General features: G+C 35.7%; 1 protein-coding gene across 1 annotated transcript; it reads left to right on the top strand.

Annotated features, from left to right (window-relative positions):
• Window positions 1–359: 359 nt before the first annotated feature.
• Smp_004060 (putative cell division cycle 20 (cdc20) (fizzy)) lies at window positions 360–10,199 on the top strand (the record flags this gene model as incomplete). The annotated part of the gene is made up of 7 exons (XM_018793068.1): window positions 360–397; window positions 429–557; window positions 592–844; window positions 3,672–4,106; window positions 6,958–7,221; window positions 8,477–8,591; window positions 9,847–10,199. 7 exons carry the CDS (start codon window positions 360–362, stop codon window positions 10,017–10,019), a joined length of 1,407 nt encoding a protein of 468 aa, XP_018647617.1. The 3' UTR covers window positions 10,020–10,199.
• Window positions 10,200–11,162: the final 963 nt, after the last annotated feature.

The following is an 11,162-nucleotide window of genomic DNA, read 5'->3' as shown; positions in this document are numbered from 1 at the left end:
TTAACTGTATTATTGGCATTTCATTCTGATTATATTTAACTTACGGTTTTTTACTGATCTTTTGACAGGTGTTCTGTCAATACCAGCATGGTTCTTGTCTATGTTGATTTTCGTCTAATCAGTAGCTTAGGTTAGCAGTAGTTTTGTTACCGTTTTCTCTGTTCTCAGACCATTCTTTACCAGTGTGTATGTATTTTAATGAAGAATGCTTTGATTTTAAATAACTTTCGTTGTTTTCTTTTACAGTTTATATATACATCTTGATGGTTTTATCAGGATTTTCTCGGACTTTCTCAGATATCAGTTGTGGAGATGGCAGCCTCAGTAGATCTCTTCAGGATAGCAATCAAAACTGTAGCATGAACAGAGCTTTTGGAATTTCGAGAGGCAAATCTAAGTAAGTACCACACTGTCCAATTACTTCGTAGTTCTAAAACTCCGACGAGAACTCCATCTCGTGGTGGCCTGGTCTCAGATGATCCAAGCAACTCTTTCAAAAGGACACCTAACTCTTCCATTAAAAAAATACCAACGGTACACGAATGTGATGGTGACAGGTGACAAATATCTTTTGATCTTACTTTGTGACAGATTTATTCCTAATAGGTCATCAACAAACATGTGCCGAGCGCGGCATGTAATTCGGAAATGCAACGAAGATCCATCAAATGAAGAGGCTGTTGATTATCAACAAGCTGTAGCAGATAGTTTAAATACTAATGACTGTCCTGGAAGTCGAATCCTCCGCTATAATGCTGCCATTCGAGATAGTGGTAATGTACACTGCCCCACAAATAGCTCAGTATCGACTGTAAAGGGACTCTATAAGCGCGCTATACCCCAGGTAAGAAACGAAACATTCAGACTTTAAAGTTCATCACTACAGATACGAGCGTTTGGTTAGTTTGTTGAATAACGGGATTAACGCTATGTAGTGGTTACTTTTATTTATACGACTAACGCGATTTTTTATATGATTGGTTTGCATTTTGGTTTGTGATGCTCTATTTGATTTGTGAAATAACATTACGATAGGTAGCTTTTGATGCATCTCTATCTTCAGTATTAAAGGCTCAACGGTGAGGACGTTTCAGCTTTGTCTTCAAAATTCACTTGTTCCATCGTTTTTTACTGTATATACTATAACTGCAGGCTTCCATAGGCGAGATCTTTAGCTTCAACAAGCTATTACGTTTAATGGTATAGAAATAACTCCTGCCCATACGAAGACATCCAGGTGCTTGTCTTCACCTTCAAATCAAGCCAAGGCGTCTCTGTCACGTCGCATCACTTCATATTGGACAAAAAGTATGGTGGATTAATAATTCCTTCCAATCCATTTGAATGACAGAACATTATGACGAGTGTTCACTTGCATTTTTAAATCAGTGCCTAAAATGGAATTTTATAAGCTGAGTTAATTTAAAAATTCATATATATATACTCGGTGAGAACATAGGTCTAGTAGATGCAGAGGGAGTTGAGGAACCTTGGTTGCAAACAAACGATGCAGTAGGCTCAGGACAATAAAGGAACGAATGGTGTACGAGCGTATTTTGGTTATTGGCTACCATGGGATCGTGTCTCCTGACGTTGCCCTATCTATTTGTTGATTAGACCCCTAGATCATCGTACCGAAAAGTGGTCACCCAAGAAGACAACCTCCGGTTTGGGCGCCCAGGCAGTATCCTAGCCCACACAAAAATGAGATAAGATATAGTTTTGAAGGAACTATTCTGTTCCACATTACTTGCTCAAACAATACTTACAGTAACCTCGTAAAGAATGAAATCGTTTCACTGTCTTCATTCCCCATTATTCCCTGTGCGCACTTTTACCTTTCAACTAAATTAGCGACTCATCTCTTGTAATTGTTCTGTCCTGTCGCTGAATGGTCTAATTTATGAATGCTCCCACGGAATGCGTTTTATGATACAGCCTTTTTGAAACCACATGTACCATTTAAATTGGCATCCGACGTTTGCATACTGATCCGGATGGAAAAACAGACAGGTTGGCTATGTCTTTCAAAATTTTTGATATCAATATTAGCTGTATCTCCAAGACCCTTATTCGAGACGCCAACAAAGTACTATTGATTTGTGTCCCATCTATCAACTCAGAAGGTTTATTTTTTATGTCCTTGTCCGGAGCCCCTTTGGGACCGTTCGGTTTTCTTAACACGTGTTGCACCAAGTGTCAGAACAGATGCAGCACTAATCAATTGAATCCTTAATAACAGGTTATGTGCTCTTTGGTTCAAAAATCACGTCAGTGTGAGAGACTAGAGTGGAAAACGAAACCTCGTAATCTCTGTCTGTGAGTAAGCATCACAACCAGGAATGAGTTTTACTATCGAGTAAATGGTTTTCTCAAGAAAGCATATCCCGAAAATATTGCGGTGCTAGGCGGAGATTTGAATGCAAAGGTGGTGAAATCAGGTACAAAGAAGAGCATACAACCATCGATGACATTCTGGAAGTAGCTCTAATATGAATAAGTGGTGGTAGTCTAGGTCTGTTGCTTGGAGGACTTTTCGACCTTAAGTCTGCGAACGATGACTTACATTGTTACGGTACACAAACCACCCAAATCTCACTTAGCTACTTGGCAGTGTTCGTAAGTCTTGCACTTTTTACTTCCTAAACTAAAAGTGCTTATAAAGATTACGAGAAGCCTGTTTCGGCACTCACTCTCTGTAATGAGTCATCAAAAGTAGTTGAAATGTTCGTGTTCCTTTGTAGTTGTATGAATGCTGGTGGTGACATGAGTGATGAAACCAACCCACGTGTAGTTAAATCTAGAATGGCTCATACCAATCTGAGAAAGTTTTGACAATGTTGTGATTTTGGTCCTGTTTTTAACGCGTTATTAATAACAGTTTTGTTCTGTGCTTACAAAGCCTGGCGTCTTCGGATTAGGGATTTTCAGCGACCCTCTGAGTTTGATCATTGTTGTCGCCGAAGGGTTGCTGATATCCAGTTTCAACACCATGTCAGTAATGTGAGTTATGGTTCAGACAGCGACAATGATTTATTTGGTGTTCGATCGTGAAACACTGCCTTCATTGGTCTGGTGGTGTTACGAATTTCGTCTCAGCGGTTTCAGTATCGTGCATTAATTGCAAACGCTAGTGTTGGTTGGAAGAAATAGATTTTGTCTAGTTATAAATTGGCTCCTTTGAACGAAAGAAATCTGTATAGGACCGACATCTTTCTGTCCATCACGGCTCCCTGTTCTGGGTATTTAGAGACCGCACAATGTAATGGTTTGAGACGTTATCAGCTATAGCTCATAATAGGAACCAATGGCGGTACTACTGTAATTCCCCTTGACATTCGTCATAAAAATATAAGTGGAATTCCCCTATTTATAAGGTTTGTTTCTATTTGTAATTTCAAGTGCTGTTCCTCTGACTATATACTACTCTCGTTCGCTTATTTCTATTCGTTTGTTTGTTTCTGGTTATACTCCTCCTTCATCTGTCTCCTTAATTTCGCTTTCATGTTGAATAACAAATCTAAAGCATGCAGCATTAACTGTGTTACGTTTACTGGCATTACTAGTAATTTTCCTTCACCTTTACGTTTTCCTTTTTTTATGACTTTTCCAAGTAGTTGTACAACTATGCTTGATATTTATTGCCCAAAATTTGAAATTATTTCATTTAGATGCCAGAGAAAGTTCTTGATGCTCCGGACATTATTGATGATTTTTATCTTAATATTTTGGACTGGTCTGTGGACAATATTTTGGCTGTCGCGTTAAATCAAGAAGTTTATCTTTGGAACTCATCTTCAGGAGATATCACTTGTCTTATGTCCTGTGGTTTTGACGATGAATATGTTTCGAGTTTGGAATGGTCTCCTGATTCTCCCAATATCATTGCCATTGGACTTAGCGCTGGTCGTGTTCAACTTTGGGATGTTTCCAGCCAGTCACTAGTACGTACGATGCGACTTGGAGGTGTCAGCTCTGCCGGCCGCGTACCAGCCGTCACTTGGCGTGAGTATTTAGTTTCCAGTGCATCTAAATCAGGACATATTAGACATCACGATACGCGGATCGCTCATCATGAAGTTGGAGTTAGTGATTTTCATACCCAGGTAGGTTTCAACTGACAATCTTACCGTGTGTTCGGTTCTGCGTAAGTGTAGCCATTTATGAGTTTGACCTAGTTATTGATTTCTACCTACTTGAATATTTGTATTGCACTGTCCTAATTATTCTTTGCTCTTGAGTCTTAGACGTTTCGTAGCATCTATTTTGTACATTCTTGTTATTATATATATTCCGGAGTGTCCCTAAATTATTCTCGATGCTTAGTCTTAATAATTTTTCATGACACCAAGAATCTTAGCGTTACATAATTTTGTCTCATGTTCCGGTCTTATTCTACAACTTCCATAATCTTCGTGTTAGTGCTCAGGGGTGTTACAACCTATGTAAACTAACTATTTCGTTGAGTTCTATTTAGACAAAGTCAATTCGTTTCGTAGTGTTTCCTTCCATGGTTGTCTCAGAATAGTTGTCTACTTCTCGTAAGGCAGAGATGTTTTCGTTATCTAAGTTCAATGATTCTATTTATTACTTTGAAAACTGGACCAGATTACTGATTGCAAAGCTAGGATTACTCTAGCTTCAGTTAAAGAGATCTTTATACATATTTTCTGCTTGTCTTTTATTTATTCGGCATTCACTTTTGTTGTATTGTGCGCTCAAATCTTGACCAAAATTCATGTTAAACCTTAGATATATGACTCGTGATATTCTGCACTCGTAAATGTGCTGTAGACTATTTCTACTTAACATCTCAATTTAGTGCACGCGATGTCGAGTCACTTAGATTTGTGGTTACATTGTAACTTGATCGACAGAATTCGATCAACACTAAAGGACTAGACAAACATGACAACTGTCTCTAAACAGTGATCAATCAACTGTAATATTTCAGTGTCTTAGGACTGTATGCTTGTGCTTTCACCATGTTTAAGTTGTTATTACTTAAGTCGAACTGTATTCCTATGTAATGTCGAAATCGTTTTCTTCTCAGTTTTCCAGTTATCTGTCTAAATTTCCATTGATTAGATTGATCAGCTGCAGTCTTAAACATCAATGCTAAGGTCCAAACAACCTATATATATATATATATATATATATATATATATAAAATTTGTGACTGAAATGTTGACTATCATGGTGACGAGGGTAAAGAGAGCTATCATGGTGACGAGGGTAAAGAGAGCGATTTTACAAATTTCTTACGGACAAATATGTTAGGTTTATTGATATGGATATAACAGAAACCATTGATATTATTTGATACGTTCGTATACTATGCTAATAATTCGCTACTCTGACTTTACTACTTTGAACAAAACTACGTTTATCCTCTTCTTTTTTTTGCTGCCTCACTAACTGAATTAAGACGCTGGTTTTGTAGATGAAGTTTTTGATGTTGATCCAGTGCAGCAGATCAAAATGTATCAATTCTATCGATTGCATATCAAACAAAAATGATTAGAATGTTTAAACGAATTATTTGTCATTAATACGAATCATCGTAAAAATGTATTGGAATTTCATAGGTAGTGTTCACATTGAATAATTAACCGTAACAGGATTTTAACGTTATCAGAGATCGCACATCCCCAACATTACTAAACACTTTTTCATTTTTTCTTATTGTTTCTTTGCTTAATATCTGATCTTGTTTTGTTATCTAATTGTAGTGTTCTTTTTATGATTGAACGCCTGTTATGAATGCTAAACTACTTGTCAAACATTTTAAAAATTCTATTATTATCAATCCTTAAACCACATAGTCTTATTCATTCATTTTAATATGTATTATCTTATCCACCTTATCTTATAATTGTTTTATTAATCATTCACAATTATACTCATAAATGTGAAATTCCCTATCGCATTTTGAAAGTAGTATTAAACGAGGGTTGGCGGTAGTATGGTTTTGTAATGCCTTATTTCTGAATTTCGTTGCTTATAGTACTAAAATTGCCCGTCACGAATTTTTCTTTTATTTTTGTGACTGTTACTTTGACGCCAACTAGTCTATGTCATCTATCCTAGTTTTGATATTTATTAAATCAGATTGATATCAGTCAGTCAGCTACAACGTAGGACCAGGCACATTTATGCATCGGTCCAAGTTGCCATACCTCGTTAGCACAACAAGATGAACACCGAATTCATAGAAGTAGTTAATTTAGTGGTGGTAATATATAAAAGATAGGTTGTATATAAGAATATAGTATAGGAAGAAAGAAAGTTATGAAGCAATTTTAATCTCAAGGTTTAAGGGAAGATAAAGAGTGTATACGCCTACGTCATTGTGATCGATTCTGAGCCATGTCACCTAGAGTCTCCAACCATTGTTATGAATACCGGTGTCTTTGAAATATTGTGTTATGCTTTCGCAATCATAATATATCCAGTACTCGATTGGATAGAACTAGGAGTAAGATCACTAACAATGAATACTCCGAGATTAGTCAGTAAAATTTCTTTAAAGCTTCCACGTTAACATATGAAATTGACAATTTTTGGTGATGACGGTGACAAGTCATTCGATTTAATTGAATATGACTAAACTGGATTGAACTGACCATTTCATCCCTGAAATTCCTGTTTTATAGATATCAAAAGACAGGCTTACCAACCGACTGACTGAGTTTATAGATATGTATATCAAAGCTATGACTTAAATACAAAATATTTGAAATAAACTGGTGGGACCATGAATTCTTTGTCTGATAGTAAATAATTGGCAATCAGTGGTTAATATAAAAATCGAGAAGCAACTAATGACTTATTTTTGCCTGCTTTAACAGACGTAATCGGCTATCACCTTATGATCTGTTCTTCTAATTTTGCTTCATTAGGTTTTCAGTTGATATGCGATCACCTTGTTTTCGTCCTTTTATGCTAATTTTCTAGGAAGTTTGTGGATTGAGTTGGTCGCCAGATAAACGTTTCCTTGCATCAGGAGCAAATGACAACTTTGTTTGTGTTTGGCCTTTTAGTGATCTCTCAAAGCCTGAACATGTGCTTAGAGATCACCAGGCTGCAGTTAAGGCATTATCATGGTGCCCTTGGAAACCAAATCTTCTATGCACAGGTGGAGGAACATCAGATCATACTCTACGCTTTTGGAATGCAACAACTGGAGCTTGTGTTAAATCAGTTGATGTAGTGGCTCAGGTAAGCTTAGTTCCATCGAGTAACTGAAAAACTTTCCTGAAATAGTTTTGTTTCTGAAAGCGAGGAAGCCAGTATCCACAAGCGTTAAGGCTGCTTTGTTACTGTGCTCATTGAAGACGTTAAGGAATGATCGCTTTTCATCATCCTGCATCCAAACTCGATAAAAGTCAAATTACATGTGAAAATTTAGAAATGATTTAAGGTAGCATTTCGCTCAAGTTGAAACAAATATCCAACAGTCCTCACTAAGTGTAATGTAGTTCCTAATAATCGTACTAAATATTTGAACAAGTACTTAGGAAAAGCGAAACTAGTAAAATATAGTAAATCAAACACTCAATCAGTAGATCATCGGTTCAGCTCGCGCTTCACTTGGCTTGAAGATGAGTTCATAAACCCATTATTTGAAAAATTAATCATGTTACCTAGCGGCGTACAGAAAAATGTGCTTCAAAATGTTTTAGTTATTCTCAATGTAGATCAAAAGCGAATAACCCCTTTATGTAAGTTGTAGAAAAAACAATCTATGTACAATACAGAAACAACGTTGGTATATTCGTCACAGTGCTTAACACCCTTCATCGATTTGGGTAGCCAAATAATATTGTTAGATCTTACACTTAAAAACGTCCCGCTTAGAATTATGTACAACAACGTGTACTTGGTAAATAAGTTACATTTAAAGGCTAACACAAGTGTTATCGAATTCGGCGAATTCCGAGCATCTTTTCAATCGAACAACAGCCGTTACTACTCTGTGAAATACGAACGTAATAGCTGCATTTGGAATGTTGTAACCTAAAATTTTCACTACATGTCACATAGGTCTTTGATGCTTTTCTTCAGAACACTGTATTATTTATCTTTTAGTATTCTTTTTGCAAAGCATTCCAAATCCCGAATTTTCATGTCGACAAGTGTTTACATGGTTGCTGAAGTACTTCACTGAAAATACAATGAGATAAATTTTCTAATATTAGTAACTGAACCAGTGCCTTAGTGAGGATATATCTTCTCAATCTTACACTGCCTACCTCAATTCGGTCTACCCACTATTGTCACTGACCCTCAGAGCAAACAGTGCTTCTCCAAATCATGAACTAATTTATTTCCTTTATTAGGACTTGCCTATTTTTATTCGGTATTAAAAAACAAACGGTGTTTTGTTGTAAGCTTCATTTCTGACTTTAACAAATTTATCCAATAAGTAAAAATGTATGACAACTCATTTTCAAATCATTCATTTACTTTCTAGATTTCTGGTATTATATGGAATACAGAATATCGTGAAATTTTAACTAGTCATGGAGATCCTCTTAAACAACTGGTTATATGGAAATATCCAGAAATCACCAAAGTTACCCACTTAGGTAAGAAATTCTGGTTAAGGTTACTAAATTCAATATTGAATATGAACTTAAATACTAATTACACAATATGCAGATCCTATTTTGTTTTGAGGTATTATCAGCGGTGATGTTCGTTCATATTTGCTCCAGTTGATTTCCACTAAATGATTGTTTAATACATTACATCATATCTATTTCTTATATATCACTCGTATGCCTGTACGTTGTCGATGTATGTTATTCATGTTGAATTTGTATGATACTAAAGAACTCATTAGTTCCTACTTTACTTCACATATGAACTGAAATTTTTCACAGCTGATCCATACTGAAATTGTGTTATTAAATCTAAAATGAATTATTATTTTGTTATTAGTCCCTTTGTGTATGTGATTTAGCGTGAATTCATTTTATAAAACATAGTTGTTATCTTGGATTTCTAAGTGTACTACTATGACGACGAATTAACATACAGTAAACCAAAATTCATTAGGGCGTATCATTTCACACAACACATTTTCTTTTACAAAACAAACAAACAAGAGAAACCCAAGCACTAATGTTTCGAAAGTTACATCTGTTTATTTGATTTACATGAAAGGTAAATAAACAGTTCAGGTAGTTTTGTTAGTATTTACATACTCTATTTTAATTACTATCGTAATTATCAGAAGGGATTTTGTGGAGATTTAGTATTTTCATAGTTGAAAGCGTGAGTCAATTGAAGCTAGACCACCAGGAAATACCTGGAAGCACTAGACGGCCGTTTCATCCTATTGTGGGACTCCTCAGCAGTGCACATCCACGACCTCGCCTCGCGAGATTCAAACCCAGGACCTACCAGTCTCACGCCAGAGCACGTAACCGATAGACCACTGAGCCGACATCCGATAATACAACTCACAAACCTGATAACACTAATTTTAATAATTCAACTGTCTATTAAGCTAACAAATCAACAACACAGTCATTGTTGTAAATTAGCCATGTATTTTGTGTATTTGTTGACATGGTTATAACTTTGAAACTAACTAAAAGCATGCGGTTCTATAAGTTAAAAAAAATTTAGTAGGATGTTCTGCGACATTTTAACAGACTCAAATTTCCTGTCGTTAAATCTTAACATACGTTCGTTTTGGTTGTAATGAAAGCATCCAAAATACAGTTTTCAGGAATTTTTAAAACATTCAAATGTAAGCTATTTGGGTTTTCCAAAGTTGAAGTCATTTGTGTTATGTTCATGATCATAAAAAAATAATATACCTTCCTGTTTCAGAGCATCAAGGTCGTGTATTGTGTATTGCATCGTCTCCAAATGAAGAAATGGTTGTTAGCTGTGCATCTGATGAAACTTTGCGTATTTGGCATTGTTTTCAAGTTGATCAAAATAAGAAACGTATTCATGAAAAAAGTCTACGGCCTTCTGTTTATGCACGTGGGATAAGGTAAAGTCATACTGTGGAGTTCATTTGTAGCCGATGATTATGTCCTGTCCATCTTTTCCACATGTTTATATGTCAGGTTTTCAGTGTATAATCAATATTTAATCTAACTCCTATGTTATAACTATCTGTATGTCATTGTTTCAATGCATTGATTTGACTTATTAACAGAATATTTTATATCATTATGTTTTTTCTTTCTCTTTAAAAAAGAATGAAAGCTGTATGTATGTCCTCAATAAATGCACCTAGTGGTTTCAGTTTAAGTTACGTTATTCCTTAAAGATGAGAAATTGATAGTTTTGTGAATTTTCATAGAATTCTTTAGATATTGTCATGGGTCTGATCCTCATTATTTATCAGAGGTAAATGCGTTGTGAGTAGTATTAGGTGCAGTCCTCCAGATAGTATAGACAAATGGTTAAATGTTTCAAGTAAATTAGATTACAATAATACGTTCGGCCTATATGTTTTGAATTTTGTTCGTTTCCCACTCACGTCAGGCAGGTTTAAAACTAGAAAGTAGTTTTTCTTTGCCTACGATTAATTGTAGTCCTTGTTTACTAAGTTCCGAAAGCTTACTGACACTATGGGATTAGAGTTTACTTATTTTTCCTCTCACTGCACTATCAATGCATCCTGGAGATCATACAGCCTAATAGCTCAACCGATCGGTAATGTAGTCCCGAACATTTTGTTAGAATGATTGTAATGGGTATTATTGACGTATAAAATTCACAACAACCCACTCAGATCGAACATGGAACAGTTAAATCTATTAGCTCAATCCTGCTGGTTGATTTGTGTGATAAATCCTAACGAACCGCAGTTTGTTTATCTGCTAATCGTATTCAACTGTCTTGTTGATTCATAAATACCTGAGACGCGTTGACTATTTGAAAGCGGACAATTTACTCATTTCAGTACAATACGAGTTAGACCTGTTTAGTGCAGTTCTCTATTTTATTATAATGCAGTTGCTGTGTATTCTATTCTCAGTGCTATCTTTAATCCGATGCAACTGCTGCTGATTGTAGTGTTTATACCAATTTAATTTCAATACAAAAACTATCGGGTCTGATTCTTGTAGTCATCCACTAACACTACTCAGTCAAGTTGTTTCCATTCATTCGTATTAGAATTCGGCATC

The sequence above is a fragment of the Schistosoma mansoni genome, chromosome 1 (genome assembly GCF_000237925.1).
Source record: "Schistosoma mansoni strain Puerto Rico chromosome 1, complete genome".
NCBI classification, from domain to species: domain Eukaryota; kingdom Metazoa; phylum Platyhelminthes; class Trematoda; order Strigeidida; family Schistosomatidae; genus Schistosoma; species Schistosoma mansoni.
This window is presented reverse-complemented; position numbering and strand designations above follow the sequence as displayed.